The sequence below is a fragment of the Halichoeres trimaculatus genome, unplaced genomic scaffold (assembly GCF_033239565.1).
Source record: "Halichoeres trimaculatus isolate MK-OKI-2021-1 unplaced genomic scaffold, fHalTri1.1 fHalTri1_scaffold_15, whole genome shotgun sequence".
NCBI lineage: Eukaryota > Metazoa > Chordata > Actinopteri > Labriformes > Labridae > Halichoeres > Halichoeres trimaculatus.
Genome location: NW_027437193.1, coordinates 14,602,504 through 14,629,720, shown reverse-complemented (window position 1 = coordinate 14,629,720; position 27,217 = coordinate 14,602,504). Strand labels below are relative to the sequence as shown.

Below are 27,217 nucleotides of genomic sequence, written 5' to 3'. Positions count from 1 at the left end.
TGTTTAAATGTGTAGTTTGCATTTATGGTGGTGCCACAGTATTTTATGTGACATTTCTACCATTTTTCAAAAATCAGTCCTATTTAATTGTCAAACGCTGTGACCACCAAAACATGACAAGTATTGAATAATTAACCTTCCTAGAAGTTATGCAAGTACACTGATGAAAAAAGTGATTTTTGATTAAATATATTTTAAAGTTCTTTCTTTCTTTCTTTCTTTCTTTCTTTTTCTTTTTTTTTTTTTTTTTTTTTTACAAATTATTTAACTTATTGGGGAAATATCAGTTTGTTTGTTTTTTTTAAATATTTTTTTTAATTTATTATTATTATTAATGTGGAGCACTGGTTACACCAATTGACCGTTATCAGTTTCACCAACTGACTACATCTTTCAACCAGTAGTGGACAGGTTGACAGAACAAGGTAGGGGATCTTATAATTCAACATTTTCATCACATTTAAATACGTTTGTCTTAGACTGGTGTGAAATTGAAGTCTACTTGAAATTTGCACGTCGAGGAAAAGTCCCCCCTTTTCTCCATGCGATGGCAGTGTGTGTTCAGCTGACCTAATAGTGTCCCACTGTATCACTGTAATGTTAATATAGAGGGTAGAACTTTGCTCTTCTGCAAAAAAAAAAAAACGTTTGGGGTCTATTTAAGAGTTTCTGTACGGAATTGGGAGGCTCTTAAAAAATTATTATTAAAAAAAAATGGGGGTATCTTCGGGTTCACCCAGTACCTGTATATTCTCAGTCTCCCTCCCTCGCCTGGACCAGAAGACTACATTTCCCAGCGTTCAGCGCGAGGAGCTTGGGCAACGGTGCTCAGCTCGCCTGGACGCGGAGCTGCAGTGTTTGCGCCCCTACAGCGGGTTTGGGAAGCCGTGGAGCCGCTGGATAAGCGTTTTTGAACAACGAGGGAACACGTTGAAGCATTTCTTTTCACTATTATTCTTGCTACGGGGTTTCAGCATGGGTAATGGCATCAACAAGGTAGGTTTCCCTTCTGTTGCACGCGACAAGTGTTGAGTTCACGTACGAGTACGTGGTCCTAGGCATTTTGAGTGGAAGGTGGTGATACTCGTCATTATTGATGGAGCCTTTGCGATGGTTAAAGTTTTATGTGCTTCATGAGTACGGTTTTATAATCAGGGCTCTTATTTAGAAAAAAACATTACACAATCCTAACTAATTTATGTAGACCGATTGTAAACAATTAATATAATTTACATGTTTTGTGCAGCCTTTGGACATTTTCATGTCACATTATATACACATTAACTAAGTAAATTTCAAGTCTTCATATCTTCATGATCTGTGTTAGCTGTATTCAGTTAATTCAGCTGTTGTCATGTCATTATATCAATGATTCTCTGCTCAGCTGATGCCCTGTCACCTCCAATTTTGTTATCTCTCTCTTCTTAGGTCCTGCCTGACTTATATCTGGGGAATTTCAAAGGTGTGTCAAAGTGTTTTTTTTTTAACACATTGAATTTAATTATTTTCCTGTACAGGTCATACCCATTGTGTTTGGTCATGTTTTTTTTTCTGTGCCAGATGCAAGAGACCGAGAACAGTTAGCCAGAAACAACATCACACACATCCTGGCCATTCATGACAGCGCAGCACCAATCCTCCAGGTGAAAAGCTCTCCTTGCTAAACACGATATCTTTGTCTACATTTCTCATTAATCTTTAAGCAGAAAGGTCAAAAAAACAAGGCTGACCGGATCTGATTTGCTGGGACCCTCTTGGTCTGTCACAGTGCATATCACATACGACTCTGAACAGGCTGCAAACCGGTCTCTCAGGTTGTTCAGGATGAGGTTCCCTCTGGCTTCCTCCTGAGTGAGCAAACATGGCTCAATTTCCAGTAAGTTAGAACAACTAAGGAAGTTTGTCACTCGTGATAGTTCGAGTCATGAAGAACGCCCAGTCAACAACAGTTGGTTTGGTCAGTGTCCTGAATTGTGTGTTTGTGTGGGTTTGAGAGTAGGCGGTTGTTCTTGCTCAGCCATTGTGGACTCTGCAGTTTTTTCTTCATTATTGTTTTTTCTAGGTTGTTGGTACGGATATAAAGTTTCTGTGCAAGTACAAAAGCAGCTTCTGTGCTCAGCTTTGTTATTTAGAACACAAATGTGGTTTCAAATCAGCTTTGAATTGGCCTTTATTTTCAGTCTACATATACACAGCTTGTGTGTCCATCAGCAACACTCACACGAATCAATCCACCACCTGCTGTTTACTGATTAGTGTTCAGTGCATTAGAGGAAGTGGCTGCTGCTGACAGGTAACAAGTCTTCTTTGTCCCCCCCCTAGGAGATGACCTATCTGTGCATTTCAGCAGCTGACCTGCCCACACAAAACCTGTAAGTACCAAAAAATGTGCAGCACAGCAACACACGTAGACGCATAACAATGAAAGGCTGAGGCAAAAAGACTGAGAGAATACCTCATCCATTTGAGGCTGCACCATGTGGGCGTCTGAGGTTCATTTTCTTCAAGCTTACATGTAAATGATGTGCTTTAAAAAATATATTGTGGACTAATCATCTGATTTGACCACATTCAGCCTTTCTTTGAGGCATGCATGGACATGTGCAGGTGTTTTATTTGGCATGAAAATTTAGTGCATGTATCCCCGAGGGATACCTTGACTCAAACACACATTCTAAAAGATAGCTTTCTTTTCAGGCAATTCACGTTAAGACAACTTTTTCTCAGGAAGCATAGCAGCCCAGTTTTGCAGTTTAAGCGTGATGATAGGTGCTATGCCTCTATTTATACCACCCCCTCAGCCCCCCTAAATTACACACACAAATGCACACTAATGCCCTGGTCGCTCTGTGGCCCAGTTACCTCCCACCTCTTATGTCAGAGTGTTAGGTGTTTGAAACCTGTTCTGTGAAATCTGACTCCAGCTCCCTCAAACCTGAGATGAACACACCCTCATCCTGATCTATACAGGATAAGAAATTAAAGGGTTTGACAGGTTGGGCGCCAAAAATATACACACGGCGTGTCCAAAAAAACCTACATGTATGTGAAACAGCCTGCTGTTAGATGTGTCAGCGTGTCAGTGCAGACAAAATAACAGCACACACAGTCACAGCACTAGTAATGGTTTAGTGTGGCTGCTGCTTTTTTTTTAACACACTTCTTTTTATCTCCCACAGGACCCAGCACTTTAAACAAAGTATAATGTTCATGCATGAGTCCCGCCTGAAGGGAGAAGGCTGCCTCGTTCACTGGTGAGAACAGTAAAGCTCATATGTTTTTATGGAAACAAGCTTCACTCACAGTATTAAATCAAGATATCCTACTTTAGAAACTTAACCAGCTACATTTCTTCCATTTATCTATAATACAATCGTGTTCAGTTCCAGAGCTTGAGCTAAAAAAATTTACATCATGCACCCACGACCCGAGTGAAGTCATGTGTAACGGCTGCTCTGAGGAGATTAAATGATACACTAGAAGCCTATTCTTGAACTTCCCAAAAACAGTACAGTAACACAGTAGAGACATGTTGTGTTTTTGCAGCATGGTAGCTGACCATATGTTCACAGGAGAGAGTTATATTTAGGTAGACAAGAGGGTCTTCTCAGAAATACAGTTGAACAAGGGGCTATTTATAACAGCTGCCTCGTCACAGGGGTCTGAACTAAACATATGAAGCAAATGATTGAGCAACTGTTGTTCTTATATTCAAGGAATACATGTAAAGAATGTGTCTAACCAGACTTCAGCCTTATATTATGAAATATTCCATTCTATCCCTTCCTTTCACTCTCTGTAGAGTAGGGCCTAAACATCACTTACTCCACTTCTTCAATAACTCTGTTAATCATTTATTACAACATAATTGCACAACATTGCTTCATAGACATTTGAGTTCCTAAGTTTGGTATCTGGTTAAACACATATTTTGGATTTGATTGCACATTGTGATGAATTCTACATTTGGGAATAAACTGATTTAAGGTTCTACTTATAAAATATATACAAAATTCTGCAATTTTAAAATTCTACAATTTCATTTAGCTTTTTTGCCCAAAGCGAGGTACAACACAAGCAAGAACTTAGGCAGAAAGAAAAACCTTTGTCAGTGCGACAAGGTGCCATTTTTATTTATTTATTTATAATATGTAAAATTATGTAGCCAAAGCTAACCACAATTAAAGTTACAGCAGCAATAATGTTCAACCTTCACTAACATTTAATAATCAGTGCTAAATATTCACTAAGAGCTGGGTCTGAGACTTTCTGACTCATTCATGGTAATTCATTAGACCATTTGGGCACAGTGCTTTATGTTTTAAACAATACCTCTTGTGTTTGCATCATTTTTCTCCTGAGTCTACAACAAATCCCACATTTTTTTCAACCACCAATTGGCACCCGTTACTCTGAGGGATACAGAGAGATTTCTACTCAGACCTCCATCAAAAGTTTAGTTCTACAGTGAGAAAGCATGAAATGCAGAAATGTAAACTATGTTTATTTTAACTGTAACAATGATAGTGTGGTTTTCTGTGCCTGAGAATCTTATTAAACAAGCTATTCCCAACCCTGTTCACATTGCTTGAATATTAACAAGTCATACTAGGTTCAGCTTTAATTTTTCTTTTAGAAGACTGAATGAACACTAAAATATCCTTGATATTTGCAAAACATCCATTAATTGTAAATTAAGAATACCGAGTAGCCCATGTTTTGAATATGTGTGAATAAGGCTTTTACACGTAGCAACTTCAAGGGTTCAAATATTAAGATCAAGTTTAGTTTTAAAGGTGTGACACATGAAAATATCACAATAAAAAACACCTAGTACTGAGTTGCTTGTATGCATGTTCACATCTTCACTGCTTTGTGTGTATTTACCCTCTGAGAAGCGACAGTATTTGCACCTGCAGCACATCTTACTGTCTCATCAACAAGTCAGAAACATTAATGTTTCCGTGTCTGTCTCTCTTTTATTGTAGTTTAGCTGGAGTTTCCCGCAGTGTCACCCTGGTGGTAGCTTACATCATGACAGTGACAGGACTGGGCTGGCAGGAGGCCTTGGCAGCAGTCAGGGTGGCTCGTCCCTGTGCTGGCCCCAACCTAGGCTTTCAGCGGCAGCTACAAGAGTTTGAGGCTAATCAAGCAGATCAGGTCAGTCCAAGGAACTGTGTGAGAGTCATTGAGGATACCATAACAAAGATAGCAATAGATATGAATATTTAGATTTTTGTTGACTTATTAGCTTGATAATAAAAAGTCGAATTGTTTTCTTCTTCTGTAGTTCAGAGAGTGGCTCCAGAAGGAATATAAGGATAGCCCCTTCAATGATGAGGCTCATATACGGGACTTGCTTGCAAGAGGATCTAAAGTCAATGGTAAAGAAGTTGGAAAACAGCCGTCTACCCCACCTGGAGAAAACTGATGAGAAGTTTGATCACACATGCTGCTCAGCCTGGGTGTCACACCTCCATGTAACACTACTGTTTACTGGATTGACCTCTGTGGAAGTCTACTATGGATTGGAGTGGATTACTGACAGGATATTTATCACTGCTGACATGATCATCTACATATCATAAACAAAAGGACACTGGAAGAGACCACTAATATGTAAAGCACATATTACTTTTTTTAAAAGCATTGCTTGATGTTTCTGTTGTTTTGTTTTTCTAAATTATGAATGTTGTGAGCTGTGTTTTTGTACTGTGTCATGAAGATTTCAAATTGTGAAATAAAAGAGAGAAATTAAAGCATGCAGTGAGTTTGTCAGTCGGTGGGGCTGTCAATGCTGGAGGTGACAAGACACATGGGGTGCAGTGTTTGTGTCTGTTTCCTGGTTCTCTTCCTGTTTGTCTTCTGTGCAAGGGTGGCCGTGCGTGGTGACATTAAAAAAATAAGTTGGTTAAGTGTTTACACATTGTCTTCTCAATAGTTTCTGTTGAATTTTAAACACTGAAAAGGCTACAAATTCTCTTGAATCGGACTTTATTTGAAATACTGTAAATTCTATGCGTGGAAACAGCCGCTAGAGGGCGGTAATGCTAACAAAGTAGCCTAAGACTAACGGTTAAAAACATTTACCAGTAGCTTCTCTTACTCAGCCTTCGTGTCTTTTGACCTTCCCCTCTACGTGATAAAAGCTTCAAAGATTTTTTGAATATATTTTACCATGTTTGTGGCGGAAATGGTGATTCGACAGGCTTCAAAAATGCTTAAAACACCAGGAGGGACAATTTAATTGGTAACGTGCTCGGATAATTGTTCCATTCCGTCTCACCGTCTGCTCAGGGTGTCACGAGAGGGATTCCCCACCACAGCGTCGTGTGGGCGACAAGTTTCACAGAAATGAGCACTCCATTGCTTGAACATCTCTCTTTTGAACTTCTTGACACAGCCCGCCAGGCTCCTCCCTACCTCCCTCTCTCTGTGACAAATCAAGATGTGATCAGGTTTAAGCAAAAAGACACACAGACCCTGAGAACAGATATCAGCCGAGGAGCTCAGGTAATCAAAGGTAAGCTGCTGTTTCTCTCTGTTAGATGAATTACTGTGTTACATCAGAGAGTATGAGAACTTAAACAGCTCACAACTGTGTATCACAAGAGGCAGGTAGATACTCACTAAGTCGGTATAATGAGAATAAAATTCAATATGTAGTGAGTTCAAAGCTGTTAAGTTGAAATTGAAGTCAAATTAGTTACAGTAACATAGAAAACAGTGATACACGTGATTAAGATGTCCTCAAACCCTTCCTTTGTAAATGAGTAGTAGCAAGAGTGTCAATGAGAGGGTTTTTTTTTAGCTGTACATATATGACACATACAGAGCTGAAGTGAAGCATTTACTAGCCCTAAAACCTATCTACGAAAAAAAGAGACTTAATACTTAAAATTTCAGGTAGGAATCCTGAGAAAAAACAGTTTCTATCTAAGCTACATTATAGCATTACTGTGAGCTATAATTCTGTCTTATGCTTCATTTTATTTCCTAGATGAACCTGGATGAAGACAGCGGACTCTCTGTCAGCTGCGGCAACGGCAAACTGAGGCAGTGGTTGATTGAACAGATTGACAGCAGGAGATATCCTGGTCTGGTTTGGGAGAATGAGGAAAAATCCATCTTCAGGATCCCATGGAAACATGCAGGAAAACAGGACTACAACAGGGAGGAGGATGCTGCGCTTTTCAAGGTCTGATCATCCAGATAAGTCTCCACGCTGCTCTTGAGAGCACTTACAACTGAATCTGTAAATGTGTCAATGTAGTAACTTTAATTTTTATTCAAAGCAGTTACTTATTAAGTCGATGTTGTTTCAGGCATGGGCACTGTTTAAGGGAAAATACAAAGAAGGGGTGGACAAGCCAGACCCCCCCACGTGGAAAACCAGACTACGCTGTGCTCTTAATAAAAGCAATGACTTTGACGAGTTAGTGGAAAAAAGTCAACTGGACATCTCAGAGCCCTACAAAGTCTACAGAATCATTCCAGAGGAAGCTAAAAAAGGTACGTTTGTACAAGTGTTATTCATTAAAAATGCACTATCTTTAAAAAAAAATTGTATAAAATTCAAACAAAAGTAATACTCAGGGCTCACATTTTGTCAACTAATTGTTAAAGTTGTGCCACAGTGATGCTTCATTTGCATACACAATATCCTGTTAGATTTCACACAACATCTCACATTGTTTATAGCCCTTTGGCAATGTGTTTTTTTTTCACACACATATGCACCACTGCTACTGATTCTGATGAGGCAGGAAGCACAAAGGAAGCCAAAGCTTGTACCAAAAAGGCCGTAGTGCTTTTTTTAGAGGGCTTCGGTTACTAAGTGCAGGGTGCTCACAGCAGCACAACCAGACGACCTCCAGCCTTGCATAACAAAGTCTCTGCTATCATGTAAAAACAGCTTTTGTCACACCACAGCAGTTCTTAAAATGTATACCTTTACATTAAACTAATTTTAGATCTCAGTTTGCCTTATTCTTTTGTCAAACACCCCAAAGAAGGACAACATGTCTGAGAATATGTCACAATCTGTTAACTGTGTTGTAATCCTGGATTTTTGCTTTTAAACATACAGGGATGAAGATGAGCAGCATGGAGGAGGCATCATCACATCTAAACACGCACGGTTATCTCCCAGCTTACACACACACTCTCCACAGCCAGGTTAGCAGGTTGATGTGACAGCTGAAAACATCCCTATCCCAAATGTTCTGCAACAGTCTTTGATTTTTTTGGCGTCTTATTGAAGCGAACATCTTTGTGATCCTCTCTCAGGGACCTGCAGGGTTTATGCTCTCGCAGGACAGAAGAGACTGGAGGGATTACTCCCCAGCAGAGCAGCAGCCTCTTCCTCATCCACATCACCCTGGGCCACATACAGAGGTGCAGTTTGGTCAGAGCCACTACCCGTCTGCGTTCAGCAGGGCCTGGCCTGGGTCTCACACAGAGAATGGTGAGATATGACTATTCTTACATCATGGACACAACATGAAGAGCTAGTTGGGGTTTTCAAACTTGCAGGTGACTGTGACAGACAAAATGTATGGAATTATTAAGAAACTCAAACTTCAAAGATTCTGTATTTGCTTTGGTACAAGAAAAAACTTTTTCTGGAGAATGAAATCATTTTCTTCTATGCATTCTATTTGACACATAAACTTTAAACTTATGTCTAAACTTTTATCAGCACTAAGAGGAAATCAAATTTTACAAAGAGGCTATACAAAAAATCTGCGATCAGTTAATGCCTTGTTTATTAAGATAATCAGGAATCAAGATACAAAACATAGAACATTAACATTTAGATTATGGCATATGATGAGAACATACATGTATAATCCCCCATTTCTATTAGGAGGAAAGAGGTCGTTGATTAAGCAGCCTAACAATACTGATCTGAGCTCTGTGCTAAAAAAAAAAAAAAAAAAAACAAAAACAGATGTGTCTCTTCCACTAGTTTAATGATATAGAGATTTCTCACGTCCTTTAGACCCATGTTCATACAGATAAGATTTCACAGAAGGAAACTTCCTGATCTCTACAAAGAAGTAGTAAACTGACCTTTAAAAACTCAACACTGACTGGCTTATGTAACTTATTTTGTGCAGGTTTTCAGCTCTCCTTCCACACCTACTTTTCAGAGTCTCAACCGCCCATGTACACCCTGGACCACAACAATGCCATCACAGGTATTACCAACAAACTCCGACTCGTTCAAAGTAAGATACAGTCAGAAGTTCAGTCTCAAACTTTTTTATTTTTAAAAAAATATGCATTTGCATTTATAGATAAGAAAATACAAACATGGGCTTACTTCCCTATTCTTACTTAGAGCAGCAGACCGTGATGTGGTTTTTGTTTTTCCTCATAAGATAGTTATAATTTTAAATAAGAGGATGACGAAGATGCTCAGACTGATAACAGAGCAAACTTTACAGAAGCTTAAGTCTACAGTATTAAATCTGCTAATCTCTCTTCTCTTTCCTCCAGATTTCAGCCTGCATGTGTCCCTCTACTACAGAGACTCTTTAGTGAAGCAGGTTACCACCACCAGCCCAGAAGGTTGTCAGATCACCTCCGGCCCATCCTCGTCTCCACCCTCCTCTTCCTCCTCTTCTTCCCCAAGCTCAGAGGACAAGTTTCACAGCGGGGCAGAGGTCATCCTTTTTCCGTCGCCGTACCCTGAGTCTCACCGGCAGGGGGCTGAGATGCTGCCAAACATTCTGGAGAAGGGGCTGCTTCTGTGGATGGCGCCTGACGGGTTGTACGGCAAACGGCTGTGTCAGGGTCGAGTGTACTGGGAGGGACCTCTGGCTCCGTATGCAGATAAACCCAACAAGCTGGAAAAGGAGCAGCCCTGCAAGCTGTTTGACACCCAGCAATTCCTTATCGGTAGGTTTGGTTCAGTTCACACCTGAAGGTAGAGACACAAGTTCTTTATTTTTAAACCTGTTCAGCTTTTACTTTAAATAACTTTGGATCCTTTAGTGGGATGAAGTCAGCTTTTCTTTACATGATCTTAATTCACAATGATAGACTTTTCATATTTTAAAGCTCCTCTTAGAAAAGAAGCATCATAAAAGCATCATATTCACTTTATGACCAGTTAAAACTCAGTATTCCTATTTAATGTTAATGCACAATCATGAAACATTGTTTACTTTCATACTGACAATTTTTCATATGGGCACACTTTCTAGTCCCCTGATCACTGAGGTGTTTTTAAACTACAGGTAACATTCATACTTTTACACACTGGTTGTGAAGGCTGCTACATACAAATGGCATTGAACCAGCAGTCTATCAAAAGTGAGACATCCCACTTTACCACAAAGCCACAGCTGCCCATGAAATAAAAACTTAAATGAGCTTTTTACATTTCTACTCTGCCAATTCACTGTCTTGCAAATCAATGTGACTAAAAAGAATAAATGACTCGTTTTGAGTGATCATATTTATTGAAATGTGAAACTAGTCGCTCTGTTTGAGCTATTCTCTTCATGACTAAGACTAAGTTTGTGTTGATTATCCTTCTGATGGTGCTGATGATAAAAAAATGCAGGGCTTGCTACAGGTGCTGTTATTTGGCAAGTCCCTTTTAGCAAAGAGAAGCCAGTGATATCCACATCAGGGGTCCGGTGTGTGTAGAGTCCCCACCCACCACCTGTGGTCCCCTAAAGTGTGACATGATGGAGTTTTTAGTGTTTTTTCCACCATATTTCCACCATCCTCAACAGTTTCTAAAAAATGTGGTTATAAGGTGTCAAAGTATGTGACTGGTTTGGGTTTTTTTTTATGATTCTTTTGTAACATTTAAATGTGCCACTCTGGAGGGTGAGATGAGTAGCACACACCTGGTTTGATCGGGTAATGATCCTCATTTTTATTTTCCCTCTGTGCTGTTTTTTTTTTTTTCTCACAGAGCTTCAGGAATTCGTACATAACGGCCGTCACTTACCCAGACATCAGGTGGTGCTGTGCTTTGGAGACGAGTATCCTGATCCACAGCGGCAGAGGAAGATGATCACAGTGCAGGTCAGCTCTTAGTATGGTTAAGTTTTGTTACATTGCGTGAATAATTATTGTATGATGTTATAGTCATTTGAATTTTTAGATAATTAGATATCAGGGAGCCAGGCACCATCCTGCATTCGTGTTTTTAGTCCATATTAACAGTGAAGATCAATCCCTACCAGTGTCTTGATTTGAGAATCAAATCAGTGCAATTAAAAGTGACTTTTAGATTTGTTATTTAAATAAAGGCTGTACTGCTTCCTCAGTGAGGTCTCAAACCATGCCTTTATGGGAAGAGTCAGTTTAAGAGTGATTATTCTGTGAACTACGTGTTTTTATTTCAGCTGGAAGCTCAAACTCATAGTACAGAAGTCATATTTTAAGTCCTTTAAACGCCTAAAGAACTAACAATGAAAATTATGTTACTTGTAAGTCTTTTACTTATGGTAAAAACTGTCTGGTTAGTCACATTCACTTGACTGGTCCAGAAAATGTCTTGTTTTAAATATCAAGAGACAAAAATGACTCCTGGTTTTTCCTGAAGTTTCTTGCACTAAGATGTTATTCTTATTTCAAGAAACTCGACAAGATACATTTTCCAACCCATTGGCAGATTTTATTTACTCTTTACAGGCAACTCATGCTAAATTTTTTGTCTTACGATAGCTTCACATAAGGTAATGTGGCTTGTATTGAGTCTATAAGACGTTTTTTTGTTGTTTTTTTTTTGTTTTTTTTTTACTTAAATAAGGCATAAATGGTCAGATTTCAGAAATTTTTAAGCTGCAGAAAGATCATTGATTACCGTCTCTGGAGAAAAAGCAGCCATGGTTTCACTCTGATGTGAAGCAGAGAAATTAAATAAAGTATTCATTTTGACTTTTCACATTTGTGCTGCCCCCTTTTTTTGTTAAACTATTTTATTGTGCCAGTCTGTACTTTTGTTTAAAACCCTTTTTAAAAAAATCTGCACTGATAACAGAACAGAAATTGTACTTCTGAATTGTAGCTTTTTTCTTTTTGAGTGCCAACACATAAGTTGTTGGGACAGCTGAGCCTTAGCCTAAATGAAAGCTAAATGTAACAGATGTTGATTCTTAAAGAAATTGTGATACACTTACCTGTTTTCATTAGAAATAGTTGAAGAAAACTGCTTAACCTCTGGCTATTCTGTGGAAGCACATTATCATTCGAAACAGTCTTCATGTGGATGAAAGACAGATCAACAGTTGTCTGTAATAGAAAAAAATGGCTCTAAATCTTTGGACATACTTTTTTGTAATCTAATAACTGATGCTTGTTCGCGTTCAACCCATTGGTTAGTGGTATAAGGTAGCAGTATAAGAAATTGAAGGACTTTGTATTTTCTAAGTAGATTTCTGAATCCACCATTTGCTTGGTTTAAGGCACAGTTGAAGTATGAATTCAATATGAAGTCAACCTTTTCAAACTCAGTTCTAGCCTCTCACAGCGGAGCACGGAGAAGCAGATAAAAGCTTTTATAGAGAGAAAGTAACACTCTAATAAGGGGAATTAACATCACAGATACGCATGATTAGAGGGACGTTTAGTTCACAAACTTCAGGTCAAAGCAATTTTTTATGTCTTTCAAGCCCACTGTCTTGGGCCACTGTGTTCGTCCCTTAGAAATAAAAGTAAGTTAACGTATGTCCATCTGATTTCCTTCTAGGTGGAGCCTGTGTTTGCCAAGAAGCTGGTGTACTATTATCAGCAGAACAATGGCCACTACCTGCGGGCTTATGATCACGGCCAGGAGCAGAACACACCTCCAACCATCGACTATCCCACCCAGAGGCCTCTGCAGCACATTCAGGAGTAGAAGCACCCAAACATACGGCTTTACAGAGATGTAGAAGGTCATGAATGTGATCATAAACCACTGCCCTTTATCACGCCTGCAGTGAAGCATACTGTAAATGATAGACCTGTTACGGTACAGAGGGGTAGAGATGGGGAAGACCCTGCTGTCTTCAACTGCACACCTTCACGTTGTACTCTTTGTGTCTGTGACTGTAGAGTGGTGTGTTTTTCTTTCTCTACAAGTAGTACTGTGACTGTGTGAAGGATGCGGTTTGAGGGCGGGGTGGGGGGACGAGGGGAGCAGAGGGCGACTGAGACAGGAAGTACTAGCACAGGTGCACAGGAAGAATGGCCCCTAAGACTCACATGCATATGTACAAAGGGACAAGACTATGAATGAAATCTTCTGCATTTGAACTGCTACTAATTGACTGTGAGATGGTTGCTCTTCTAAATCTGAAGTGGCACTCGGTGTCATCACAGACTCTGTGCGCTCGGCGCTGGAGCAGCTCTGTCTTTGACTGGATTCTCAGTTTTGACACAAATGTGAAAAAGCTCCGACTGAATGTGAAAGACATAAATGTTTACCAGGGTCATGTGACTTATGAGACGAATGGTACTGCAGAATAAAAATACCAGCTCCATTTCAACCATGGCACACCGATATGCAAAACTGACTGTAGAGGATGTTTAAGATAAATGGTGTTTGTAAAAAATGATTTGTATTATTTTTTTATGTGATAGAACTCTTAAGTTACTTTTTTTCTTTCTTCTTTTTTTTTTTAAATTTACATTTATCTAATTTTTCTTGTGTAAAAATTGAAAACTGTGAATGAACAGGTTAAGAGGGCTGAGATGAGGGCAAAGCACTTGTCTTTTGCTGTCCTCAGCCCGGTGCTCAGGACATCTTAAGGTGATTTTTTCGCATAAAACTGTGTCAAATAAATTTTTTTAAACAATGTAATTTCTATCTTTGTCTTTTAAAATACTTGGCAGTTTAACAGACCAGAATTTCTTTTTCCTCTGATAAAGTTTTGGTTGATTTTCAGTTGAATTTCACTCAGGTCATGTTTGGATAGACTAGTACTTATATAGCACTTTTCTAGTCTCTCTGACCACTCAATGTACTTTACACTGCCAGTCAAAGTGACCCATTCATACCACATTCACACAGTGATGGTAGTGGTTTTCCTACTGGAAACCATCAGTTTTATCTACCACATTCACATCCATCCACTGACCAACAGTAGGGGCAATTTGGGGTTCAGTGTCTTGCTCAAGGACACTTTGACATGTGACTGTAGGAGCTGGAATCAAACCCCCGACCTCCTGATTGAGAGGCGACTACTCTATTACTGAGCCGTAGCTGCCCCTATGTTTTTCTGTTGTTCATTGAAATAGCGAACTAGCAACGATGTGATTTAATTTTAAGGTTTGCAGGTAAACTGAGGTTCTTATTAAACCACCAGACCTCAGCACGTAGTACAGCAGCCTTCACCTCAAGTTCCTCTGACCAAATAGAAGCAGGAGCTGGAAAAACTGAACCCATCCTGTAACTTGCGAGGAAACTGTTCCTCTTTTACCTGAAAGTAGTGACCTTGCAAATAGGAAGAAAAACTACCTTTGTGGTCAACGTGCGAGTGCAGTGAAGGAGAAGCTCATGGTTTCCCATGGCAGATTTACCGCAGCTGTTCTCACTCTGGATATTTGATCCATAAAACAGCTTTTGTCAGATTCAAACACCTATAAAGATGCTGTGTATACAGGATGACAAAAACTCCTTCAAACAGAATTTCTGATGTTGTTGAAGTCCTAACGGCTGGTGCTGCAGTTGAGAGGACAAAGATTTGATTTTGTTCTGTGACCAGAGTTTCAATCTCTGCAAGTACTTCCTCAACACTTTCACTACATCACTTTTACAAAGTCCAACCAAACCCACAGGCAGGGATAACGTCTTAACATCTTTGTTTTTGTGTCTATAAACAACACATTGTGTCTCCCTTGGAATATGAAGATAATCCCCTGACATTGAGACATATTTCTCCCTTGACTTTTCTTTGAAATGTTTGACATCTAAATTATGACTCTTAATGTGTTTCTTTGAATAAGGTCTGGGGCAAAGCACTGGTGCATGTGCGTACATCTGTAGTATATTAGAACATGTGTGAGTCTATGTGTTAGTAGGAGTTGTGCTTTGACTGTTATCAGGAATTGACATTTATGAGCTTGGTGAAAACATGGGACTCCCCTACAACAGCGGCAGTGACTCAAAAACAGACACACACACCTTTTTCACTTCACATTTACTGTAACAGTAAAAGTTTTGGAGCAGGCTGTGAAGAAACATGTGTATATAATAGTGTTTTGTACAGTACATCAAATTAATAATGTTTGAACAAACTGGATTTTACAGACTTTGATTTATATTAAAAGGCCTTGTAGTTGAACTGATTAATTTGATTGTTTAAATCATTATCAATACTTCTCATGTCCTCTGTGCAACATTTATCTAAGTTCTTTTTCAATATGCTAACAAAAGCCTGTAGGATGGAGGAGTCATTTTGGTGAAAAAATACCGAACCAAAAAAAGAAAAAACACATTCACACCAGTACCATGGTGTTTCCCCCTTTGCAGGAAGCCACATCATTTGTCATCAGGCTCCGGTTGCTCTGTCCCTGGCTGAACCATTACAAGTGGCATCGCCTTAGCACTTCAGCAGCTCTAAAAAGAACAGCGTAGTCAACTGATACCCAAAACTTAACCAAAAAAAGGGTTTGGCACAGATGTGAAACTGACAGACATCTGAACTGCTACATTTTCTGTGAAAGAAAATGAGGTTCCTGGTTTCAACTGGACTCTGAGCGGGTTGTACGGGTCAAATTGTGATGTACCGCACTATCCAGACAGTCTCTACTTTAACATTGTTGATCATGCGTAGAAATGTCCAAATGATGCTGGTTTTTACCCTCCTCAACACACTGATGACCTTTTCTTAAATAAAAATGAAAATTGTTTTAATATTGTGCTAAATTCACAATAACCCTGCTCTTCAGACTTTTAGCTACATATTTCTAAAAGATATTGACCTGTTTCTCTGTTTCTCCATGAGATCTTGCATCAAAGCTCTAAAAAAGGAAAATAATGTTCACTCAAGGATATCAGTTTTTTTTTTTTGTTTTTTTTTTTTGTTTTTTTTCACTGACATCTGTTGTTTAGCAAAACTGAAGCAAAGAATACTCACACAAACTCATGTCCTTTTCTGTATTAACAAGTAAGACAAACATAAATCTTTGTTTTGGTCGGTGGCTGGTAGGTATCAGCCGATTTGCAAAAGAAACAATACAAATGCAAACACCACAGCATGAATACAAAAACCACAACACAACAGTACAGAAGTTAAGAGGACAGTTATTCTAATGAACACAAAAAAGTTGTTAAAGTAAATGATTTCTTTTTTACCTTCAGTTATGATTAACACAGCTATAACGTTAATGGTGGGACATGACTGATTCAAAAAGCTAAATATAAGATGACATATAATCTGTAAATAAGGAATATAAGTACAATGAAGGTTATCACGAGGTGACACCCCTACAAAACAGTATTTATCATAACATAATATCTACATCAAACATCCCATAATTTTGACCAATCGTATGTCACCTCACAAACAGCATGGTTTCACCATGTAAAAACTGTTAATGAAAGCCTGTCAAGATCACTGTCCATGAGAAAATACCTGAGGTAATTCTACACTAGACTTAGAGTCACTGACCTCAGTATGTTTAGGGTCAAACCTTGGTTCAGGATTTGATGACAGCTCTGTTTAACCTTTGTGTCCTCCGGTTGTGCTTATTGACCCTGTTGTCAGGTTTAGGCCGTGACCCAAATCTCAATTTAACGAGTTTTGACCCCTTCAGATGACACTGCAAATCCACCAGTCATCACCGCCGAAGCTGCAGTTACACAGACGAGCTCATGGTGGCACGTACTGAGCATTAATCTTGGACTCATACGTGAAAGCTGACTCATGACGGCGTCAACACAGTCCTTATCATCCTTATCATCCCCTTATAATGTTACCGTAATTTCTTCACGATTCCATCACAATAACAACCTATGATCACTAACTCAGGAAATGACCTGAATTGCTCTCCATCTTCAGTGGGTAAAATATTTATCAGCACGATAAATCAGCTTGAATTGTTTTCAGACATCTGTGTTTATCAGTGGCTCAGATAACAATGTATTTGACCTTGTAGATTTTGGTGGCAGGAAAGCAATAACAGTTGTCGGATAAGGAGCAGCAGTGAAATGGAAACAATAAGATGACTTGGGACGAAAGTGTAAACAGATAGTGCTGATAAGCAGAACAATATGATGGTCAACCTGGCATAAATATGTCGATGGGGGATGAAACCAGAGAGAGCTTTGAAAATAAAGGCAGTTACATTAAATCTCTTATAGGAAAGACAAATACAGGGAAGATATCAAAGCTACACTGTAGAGAGAACAAGCTTTCAAATAATTGAATGTGTATGTGTGCAGTAAAATAAGTGGCCAGCAGGGGGTGATGAATCAACTTTTGTTTGCTGAACTTCAGGAGCTGGAGGGAGTCAAAATAAGAGGCCTCCTTGAGTACAGAAAGTCTTCATGAGCATTTTGTGTGTGTGTGTGTGTGTGTGTGTGTGTGTGTGTGTGTGTGTGTTTGTGTGTGTGTGTGTGTGTGTGTGTGTGTGTGTGTGTGTGTGTTTGTGTGTGTGTGTGTGTCACAAATCCTTTGATCACTCCTAATAGCCCAAAGACGTGACTCCCTGCAACACCCTTGCCTCAACATACAAACATAAAAATCCACACATGCTGCAGTGAAACCCGACATATTCACCCACACCCACACACACTCACCAAAAAGTACAATTTCTATCTCCACTTCTTGGAATAAACTGATGTTATCAAGTCATCTCTATATTTCCTGTTTACCATTTTCCTGTCAGCAGAAAATGCTGAGGTTGCATTGTCCATCTTTGCAGTCACAGATTTTGGGATTTGTGTGACACCGAGGTGGTAAGAGTGACAGCTCTAGGGTCGTGTTGCGTGAGAGTGACTTGGGCTGTTCTCAGACTCTGTGTGGTCTGGGTGTGTGGTCTCCAGCCGACGGGCAGGGAGGAGAGCCCTGTATGTGTGTATGTGTGTATGTGTGTGTGCTCATATGTTTACTTTATCCAGAGTAAGGTCCAGGCTCTGCGTAGCCACGGCTTCGACTGGAAAGCTCTGCCTTCCGCCACTCAGCAGCCTCGGCCTGAAAGATAAACACACAATGCCACCACTCTGACATGGCTCATCTAAAAGATCATTTTTATCCTTGTGTACTTATGGTTCCTCAGAGACTTCAGGGTTAAAGGCTCTCAGGCTGGTGTGTACTCTCTGGAGCTGTAGCCTTGTATAGAGTAATTGTCTAACTGTTTTTCTTTACATTATTGGATTAGAAAATGAAATAAATCCTTAATCTTACCTACAAAGTGTGTATAGTGGACATTTGCACTGAACCAGTTCAATCTAGCATGATATTAAGGGCAAACCAAAATAATTTTCCCAAGCAGGGAATTTGCACTTTTTTTTTTTTGTTCTTTTTAATAAATCTTTTTATTTGGTACATAATCAGAGTAAAACACAGTGATATAAATCAAAATAAACAATGTATTTTTTTGCTTTTTCTTAAACAAAATAATGAACATTGTCTCTGTATTTAACAAAAATATAATTTAATAAATGACTTTTCTTCTAGTAAATAATGGAATACATTGCTCTGAAAAGAGTAGTCGTCAAAATAAAAGGTAAAAAAAGGTAATTAACAATTTAAGTAATTTGATTAACACACAAAAAAGATAAAATGAAATTGAAGAAAAGAGACAGATGGTGGGGCCTGTCTAAGTTTCTGGAAAGTCTGGCAATGAGTGAAAATAAATAAGAAAAAAATCATTTTTTTAAATGTTGGAAATGCCTTTTACTTTTAAAATTATTTTCTCCAATTTGAGAAATGAAATAAAATGATAAAGAAGGGGGTTCATGGGTTTTCCAAAGGAGTAGAATTTTGATGCATCGCTCAAAGAGAAGTAAAAGCTAATACCAGTAATTGCAAGGAATTAAGTAGAACTTGATCAAGTGAGACGCAAATATAGAAGTAAAGAGGTTCATCTCAACCTGAATTCCTAGAACTTTTGACAAAGTCAAAAAATAATCCTTACAGAATTGATGTAGTCTCGGACAGAAAAAAAGACATATGACTCAAATTACATGGGGAAGTGTGACACCAATCACTGTAATCTAGAACATCAGGATATATTTCAGATAATCTAGATTTGGTTAGATGGACACTTTGACACTGAACTGTATTGTATTGAACTTATGGTATGGACCTCTTTATCTCACCATTGGTCTGTCAAATCTAACCCTGACTCATGTCCCCAAGTGTTTTTAGTTCCAGTAAAGAAGTTATCGTCAAAGCCTATGAGAACTTGTACTCCTGAGTCTTTGTCCTCCTTTTACAATTTATATGTGCAAAAGCAGTGGTCGCTGACTGATGAGGGTAGTTTGTAGATCTTTTGTTACATTCAAATTTATTATTGGGCCTTCTTTCTATTCAAAGGCCTTACCTTAAGACTTTTAAATGCAATATCACAGTGAAGGAAATCAGACCTCATACAACCTCCATCATCCTCCCCACACATTCAACCATTGGACCACTCTACACTCCTCTCCCTCTCCCACAGTGATCTCAGGGGAAGGCTATGTAATGCAGCACTGCTGAGAACGCGCCATGAAAATATAAATACAACCTCGCAGCATTTCAACCATGTAAATAAACAGGGCCACCCAAATTTCCAATTAGAACTGGTGTGGAAGGCAGGAAATGGAGTAGACAAGAAGAGACCACGCCCCCCGTCACTATCCTCAACTCCTCAGGTCCAGATCCAGGTCCAAGTCCAGGTCAGGGACATGGAAGAGTGGCAGTAGAGAAGGGGATTCAGTCAAAGCTTCACTTGAGTATGTTTTTGAACATCCACCACGAGCTCCGCAGCGCTACACTACCTCTCAAGGATTGGACACGCATACGCTTCCACAATATTCCGATATGGTCATGGAACGAATGCACGGATCTAACATTAATAACAATGAAATCACTATAATCTTGATAATACATGAGGTTTTCTCAGTTTCACGTTTCTCTACCTTGATGATACATTTTTCTTCATTTTGAAGAGCTGGGCTTTACAGCAGCTTGCCTTATCATTCCCATCGACGTTATCAGGCGAATTCTATTTGGCTGAAATGAGGCACTCTCGCCGTCTTCTACGTCTTCTTGGAACAGCTAGGCACTGCGATTACGCAGCAAAGCCCTGAGACCACCCAGGAGCTGCAGTCCAGTAAGAGGCAGAGGCAGGGGTCCTTGTTGTGATAAGAAAGACAAGCCCTCTCCAAGGAGTGATGGTGCTTTGATAGTGCAGTGAAGTTTGCCTGATAGTTGCTGGATCAAAAGTATGAAAGACCTGCCGGGCACTCACAAAGCTGAGCTCAGGTGGCTATTGGTCAGTGGAAGCTTCAGATATCACTTTTCAGAATGACTGTAACTGATCTAAACATTGTTATCGTGATTTCCCCTCAAGGTCAATGTACATATAGAAGCTGGCTGAAATTAAGTCCTGTTTAATTGTCCTTAAATGGCATCAACAAAGATACCCTGAACGTGTATCTTCAGAGCAGTTCTCTTCTTTCCATTATCTATTTTTCAGTGTTTACGACTGATTCGTCTCTGACTGCAGAGTCTGTTCCTTCATAGGCTCTCATTGAGGAAACAGACAACATAAACACAGGACTTGGGAGCTCCTCTTTTGCTTTGACTCTGAGCTGCAGAACCTTGCTATAAACACACAGACACAGTGTTTGCTTAATTTGAGGAAGTTGGTAAAAGGCCATGTCAAGCAATTTTTCTGATTTAGCTGCAGAGTCAGGATTTCCAGTAGACAAGAGACACCAGATATGATGCATTTATACATTCTCATATTATGTATGTTTTGATGAAACAGGACAGTGGAACTGTGCAGCTGTAGGTTATTTGAAGCTCACTGCTAAAGGCGGCATGTGCGTTGCTTCCATGTTCACAGAGACATGTGTAGCTTATGTGTAGCTGTTAAGCAGGCTTTAATTACCCCATTCAAATTCATAGCACTTTAACAATTGCTTGTAGGGCACCCGAGCTCTTATATAATCAAAGTTTACTTCACACTCCAATGAGGGAACGCAGACTTTGCTGGCATTTCATTCAAGAATTATAAAACTGATGCAGTGGCAAGTGACAGTCGTGAATTGAATGACTTCTTTGATACTCTGCTGCAGGATTCACAGTTTTAAAACCATCAAAGCATAATTGTAAGGTGGTTATAATGGATGATGACAGCTCTGTAATGTACTGGCTTCAGCCTGAATTGAACCACCATGTGAATTAGATTACACAAGGAGTGCTTATCTGTTGAGCTAACTAGATGGCCGCTCTTGAGAGTTTTATTGAGACTTTTTGAATTTATTGCAGTAACATAATTGCATGTGGAAGCAATGAGTAGCGGCAGCACTGGGACAAAGGATTATACGAGTATAAAATGTGACACACAAGGCAGTTCCTTCTCCACTGAGCTTTTGTCCTGCCCTACTTCTCAGGGGTTGTTTAGAGTTTATCATAAAAATGCATAACTGTTATCTAGAAGCAATAACAGAACTAGAGCAGCCCAACCAAAGTGATTTTACAGTGTGACCAATCATAAAAAACACATGGAGGAACACTCCCCAGCTAATTACATAACAAGTCAACAGGTTGGTCACCTGACTTTAAAAGGAGCACTCCAGAGAGACTGAGTTTCTCAGAATTGAAGATGCTGAAAATTATCTATTAAAGAGACTGGGTGAGGAAATAGTCGAGCAATTCCAGAATAATGTTTAAAAGAATGTAAGAGCATCTTCAAATATGGTACATGATATCAGTAAAATAATAATAGAACCTTACGTATGAAACTAAATAACAAGAGCCTGATCCCATAACATTCAAGTATTTAAGAAGGGGCTTGAATTTGAAGAGAGACAAAAGTGTATGAAATATTCCCCCTAATGCCACTAAGGTAAGCAACAGTGTGTGGTGCAGGTTACCGGAGAAGTTGCACAGTGCTGTCCCATTCCTAATTGAATAATTTATGCCCTCACTGCCTTTTGCACTCATTTACTTTTTAGATGATGTCAATTCAGTGTTTTCACATGACGTCATCAACTCAAGCTGGATCATGTTGGAGGCCCTGTCACAACAGAATGGAACAAAGCACACAGGTAAATTGGGTTAAAGTTGCACAAAATGCAATATTTATGTTATTTGTTGCATAAATCAATAGGACTGAGAAAAAAAAACATTTCACATGACTATCAAAAATTAACTCAAATTGGTGTGAAGAGTGCAAACAATTGTTCAAAGAATGTATAACATGCAGCTAGCTAAACTGCATCAGAATTTCCAAGGCAACAATCTGTAATTAATTTCAACTTTTGAGTGTGTTCACAGCATTTCCTGTAGGAAGCCATGTTCTCTGTCCATAACATCTTAAATTACACTTTAGTAAAAGTAAAAATATCATGAAAGAATATAACTTTGATTGAGAGGCAAATCACAGCAATTATTGGAACATAAGTAAAACTCAGTGCCTTTCAGGCGGCTTTTTTAAACTGTCAGAAAGTGAGCCTCTCCCTAAAGAACATCATTCAGTCTCTTCCATCAAAAATACAGCAGCAACATCTATGTTTTCATACCTTTAAGTAGGCCTGGATGATGCTAAAGATGCTAACTCCTCGGGTATCAGCTTATTGGGCACTATTTTTCAAACTATCTTTATTTTTCTTGCTAAATGGGTCCTTCGCTATACGCTTTAGTGTGCTCTGTGCGGCTCTCCACATTTGTTGGTGGATAAGATATCTTGAAATCACATTTTTACCGCGCCCTTCTATCGCCGTCCATTCAATATTTACGTTCGTGTACCTCCAGTGTGGCCGCGCATCCGGGTAACTACCCAAAACGTGACGTCGACACCTGCCGAATGCGCGTTGAGCCGTATCAGCTAACCGCCTGATCCACAGGTGTATGATGTTTGCGTTTTGCTAACATGCTAAAAAGCAAATCTAAAATAATGCGTTCATGTGTCTGTATCTTCAGTCAGGTAAACCTCGAGTGGGGCCTGTGAGTGATGCATTTTTGCAGTTTTCGGACAATTAACTCCCTCACAGTGTCTGCTTGGTGTTAGCTTAGTTTGAAATGTTTGAAAACCTCGTGGAGTTCACTTGAACCGGGGAGGCCGAATGGATTTAATATTTTCACGCTGGAAGTGGGACTTAATATGCAAGATTGGAGGGATGTGATTCAGACTGGTGAGTACACAAAACACAAACTTTGCGCTTTGATAACTGTGAGGTGTTTGGCTGTGAACGAAATGTTTCCCGTTTGATGTCTGGTAGCGTGGTAGTGAAGTTGGTCCCATCACGGTTATATTAGAACTGTGTTGGTTTGGGCCTCTTTTCTCGTTGTGTGTGTCGTTGTGATGTTGAGGAGAAAAATCGCTGTGTGATTTACGCTTTGTAATATGATACCTGACATGTTACTGACTTGAAATCCTATCACGTGACTTTGTTTACTCGCTACTTTTGTATTTACCCTCTTTTTTTATGCTCATTTCTCTCCTAGAAATACTAGATACTGATGTTTTTAATTTAGTAAAGGCCGAATTGCTTTTCTAAAACTTAACTTCGAGGTACTTTGATGAATATCCTTCTACAGCAACATTTCTTGAGTGTTTCTGAGTTTCTTTCCAGCCCCCTTAAGTCTGAGTCAAAACCACAAATGTCAACTTCATGTTGCATTCAACTCAGTGCTGCTGGAAATACCAGGGGACAGACTGATAATGATTGATCATCTAAAAACTACAGTTTTCTATAAAACAAAAAACTGTGTTTATTCTGTCTTTCAGCTAAGGAAATTGTGTAACAGCTCACAAAAACACTGATTGTGGGATTGGAGAAAAAGATATCAAGAGTCAGTCATACTCATCCTGACATCCTGATATTGCTGTTACTAAAGTGTGGAAGAAATCACTCATATGAGAAGTGACTATGCATCATTTGTGGATATCAACAAGTTATTTCCCCATTTTCAAGCAATGGAACAGTCAAGCATAGTCCATCACTCCCCATTGACTGGAATAGAAATATAGAAATACAGACCACAGCAGCGTTAAGTCTTAAGCTCACCCCTGCAATTACATTCTTTGAGGTGTAAAAAATGAAAAGGAAACGGTGTGAACTTCACACTAATGTTGACCTTCCATTAAATGAGACTTAGAGCTTTCTGTCTTACTTAAATGCTAAGACCTCGGCAAGCCCTCTGGGGAATGTATTTTTAACAGCAGCGCGGTGGTTTTAACAACCTCGGTTACAACAACATGCTGCAGACCGGTACAGCAGGGAAACACCCCGGTGCTGGATTAAATGGCCTGCTGAACATCAGTGGGAACAACACAGAGGCGTATTTGCCCTGAGATATTCATTTGCTCTGTGATAATGGAGATTACAGATGAGCTGGGCTGAGAATATGGTGTGAATGGAGCTCTTGTTTCTGGGTTTCGGTTTTGATATTGTTGGAGTTATTTTGGCTGTCGTGCGTTTGCCTCAGAGCTAGGTATGCTGCTACTTTGAGGAGTGAGGTGTAAGGAAAATGCGTACGGTTTAAAATCTGGTGAAATATATATTTTTTTAGTAAGAGGCATCAAATGTGAATTTTACACATTGACATAAAGCTGTAATGCATTCTGAAGTCTGTTGCTTTTATAAAGAAAAGTTCAAGGATTATACTTCTAGTCTGCTACAAGCCACTTCCAGCGATTTTTCTATTTCAGTGTCATGTATTTAAAAACTTCAAAGAATTATTTTTGTGTTATAATATTTTGGAAAAATTAAGAAGAAATTGCAGGTTACTTGAAATTATTCTTCTACTTTTTAAAAAAAAAAAATCATCACCTGATAAATTCCAGATTATCTGACAACAAAATAAAACTGATGAAACATTTTATTTACTATTTTGACTTAGTATATCACGATGGCATAAGCATATGTCTTGTTAGTGCTTTCTTGAAAAATAAGTGCAATTTAAGTACAACTAAAATAAGCTTGGAGGCCTCAGTAAAGTTAACAATAGTTTAAAGTAGAGTCACCACCATCTTTTGATTCACGACCTTGACTTTAGTTCTGACTGTGAGGTGGTGCTCCCAATCTCAATCATTGGATAAAGGCTAAACTCTGCAGATTGGACATTTCTTTGTATTTCTGTTACTTATTTTATATGATTTTCATCCCATTAATCCACCTGTTTGCAGGACTGATGCAAAAAAAACCCAAACAAACAAAAGAACATAAACAAAACAAAACAAAACAAAACAAAACAAAACAAAACAAAACAAAACATTGCAGAGTATGATTGCCTTGCTTGCTCACTTTATTTTTTAGAATTGATTCCTCCACCAACCCTCTTTGTATCAGTTTAAAGAATTTGAGTTTTTATTGGCAAAAACAAAGTTTTCTTTCTTGAAAATAATGAGTTTTTAAAAAGTAAATTAATTTACACAGAATAAATATAAACCTGATTTTTTACTTTCTCTAGATTGAAACAGCTCTTATTATCTCCAAACCAAACCAAATGACAGACTTAACAAAAAAAATCATCAATGTGTCATTTTAAAATGTCTGACTGAAAATTTTGAAGACTTATTTGTAATTATTATTTTTTAGTTAATTTTAAAGCAAGTTTGCAAATTGCTTGACTTTTGCAAGCCACTGACTCTGATCAGCTGAAACATATTGAAAAGTGGTGTCTTCTGTCCAGCAGGTGGCGTGGTTTAACACACCACTGTGATTCTTTCTTTGACACTACATTCAGACCAGGGTATGGTTTGTCATTAGTTTCTGAGCCATTGGGAAAAGTATGTGATATCTCTGTGCAGTCAATTCACTCTGATGGATGTGACTGAACACAGGACTGTACTCAGGGAAGCTCATTAAAGGAATGAGCTTCACAATGTACTGTCTTTTTTAATATGTGTGTGTGCGCATAGTATGTACCCACTGTGGTCTTTTAGGTTGGACAGCGTCAGACCTTTGATCCTTCCTCAGTCTGTTTGGCCTTGGCACAAACATATCTAAGTGGCTCACCAGTGCTGCCAAACAACCACTCCTTGTGTCCTTGGGTACAGCTCATTTACTGTAGACCGGACATTCAGACATGACCTAGCACACTCATTGGCAAAGTTTCGACATTTCCCAAAAATCTTTCATCACTAGATGATTAATAAAGCACTTCACATGGCATTTGATTCAGGTCAGGTGGATATTTACAACATCTTTCCGAGGTACCTCAGCTGTAGATGGATGAAATGAGAAGGAAAAATATGGCCTGTTGGATTTTACAGACTTTAAAATATAAAAAAAAAATCAAGCAAATAAACAAATAAAAATCCTGGGATGTTTTGCAGACTTGTTTATTTGTGCATGCAAAAGCTCCCCCAACGCAACAGGGTCTGTGCATTAACCTGAGAAACAGAGAATGCTTCTTTTAAGTGAATGGGTGCACAAAAACACCATCTGTTCAGACTCCAGCTCCTACGAGTGTCCCCTCTTATCCCCACGGTATAAACATTATGTCACAAGGAAGTAGTGTTTAAAGCTGCTGAGCTACTCCTAACTTCTGACCAAAACAAAACAGTTATGAGATTACGTTTGTGCATGACATAATGCTGACTGATTTTAACATTTAAGCTGCTTCTTCACCTGCATAAAGTTATTAACTCAGTCAACCATTTAACTGAATATACAGTCATTCATTTTATAGGTGGTGAAGTTGCACCCTCTTGGTAAATAAATCATTAAAGTCTTCTAATAGTCTTTGTCAACACTGAGAATATTATTCATGAATTTTATTGTAGAATAACACACACACCCACTTTCTAAACAGGAACCCTGATAATCATGATTGATTTCATTCTAACACAGCTGCTATTTTAGATCTTGTGACGCCACATTTTTCTGTGTCTGTATTTATTTATTTTAATCTGATAATAATTCTATTTATGAATCTCTTTCTCCTTTCTCCCCTTTTTGGCATTGAGGTGATTACACAAGCTCAATAAGATACTTTTACATGATGTTCTTTGAGGTGGAAGAAAAAAATGAAAATGGATACATCAAGATTTTTTGTTTGGCAATATCAAAATCAGGATTCTTTGTCAAAAAATATCA

At 38.9% G+C, this 27,217-nt stretch overlaps 3 protein-coding genes across 4 annotated transcripts in view; all 3 read left to right on the top strand.

The window, feature by feature from the left end:
• Positions 1 to 794: 794 nt before the first annotated feature.
• On the top strand, positions 795 to 5,745 carry dusp22b (dual specificity phosphatase 22b). Its single transcript, XM_074688924.1, has 7 exons — positions 795 to 996; positions 1,429 to 1,462; positions 1,561 to 1,643; positions 2,323 to 2,372; positions 3,180 to 3,254; positions 4,989 to 5,160; positions 5,291 to 5,745. Exons 1-7 carry the CDS (start codon positions 976 to 978, stop codon positions 5,429 to 5,431), a joined length of 576 nt encoding a protein of 191 aa, XP_074545025.1. The 5' UTR covers positions 795 to 975; the 3' UTR covers positions 5,432 to 5,745.
• A 732-nt stretch (positions 5,746 to 6,477) lies between these two features.
• irf4a (interferon regulatory factor 4a) lies at positions 6,478 to 12,966 on the top strand. Of its 2 annotated transcripts, none has more exons than XM_074688785.1 (9): positions 6,478 to 6,523; positions 7,001 to 7,198; positions 7,326 to 7,512; positions 8,090 to 8,178; positions 8,290 to 8,467; positions 9,156 to 9,203; positions 9,505 to 9,906; positions 10,937 to 11,049; positions 12,719 to 12,966. In XM_074688785.1, exons 2-9 carry the CDS (start codon positions 7,001 to 7,003, stop codon positions 12,866 to 12,868), a joined length of 1,365 nt encoding a protein of 454 aa, XP_074544886.1. In that variant the 5' UTR covers positions 6,478 to 6,523; the 3' UTR covers positions 12,869 to 12,966. The 2 variants fall into 2 exon arrangements, with proteins under 2 accessions (XP_074544886.1, XP_074544885.1); XM_074688784.1 differs by having other exon boundaries at positions 9,123 to 9,203.
• A 10,054-nt stretch (positions 12,967 to 23,020) lies between these two features.
• Positions 23,021 to 27,217, top strand: part of foxq1a (forkhead box Q1a) — a 31,228-nt gene continuing 27,031 nt past the window's right edge. Inside the window, exon 1 of the mRNA XM_074688590.1 lies at positions 23,021 to 23,305. The gene's annotated coding sequence lies outside the window, so the exon portion shown is untranslated. The remainder of the gene's footprint in view (positions 23,306 to 27,217) is intronic.

Bases quoted from the DNA above. Each gene is read 5' to 3' on its own strand.
- dusp22b (XM_074688924.1), top strand. From the start codon at position 976: ATGGGTAATGGCATCAACAAG. The intron at 997-1,428 runs GTAGGTTTCCCT...CTCTCTTCTTAG, and splicing joins TGGGTAATGGCATCAACAAG to GTCCTGCCTGACTTATATCT. The intron at 3,255-4,988 runs GTGAGAACAGTA...CTTTTATTGTAG, and splicing joins GAAGGCTGCCTCGTTCACTG to TTTAGCTGGAGTTTCCCGCA.
- irf4a (XM_074688784.1), top strand. From the start codon at position 7,001: ATGAACCTGGATGAAGACAGCGGACTCTCTGTCAGCTGCGGCAACGGC. The intron at 8,179-8,289 runs GTTAGCAGGTTG...ATCCTCTCTCAG, and splicing joins CACACACTCTCCACAGCCAG to GGACCTGCAGGGTTTATGCT. The intron at 9,907-10,936 runs GTAGGTTTGGTT...TTTTTCTCACAG, and splicing joins CACCCAGCAATTCCTTATCG to AGCTTCAGGAATTCGTACAT.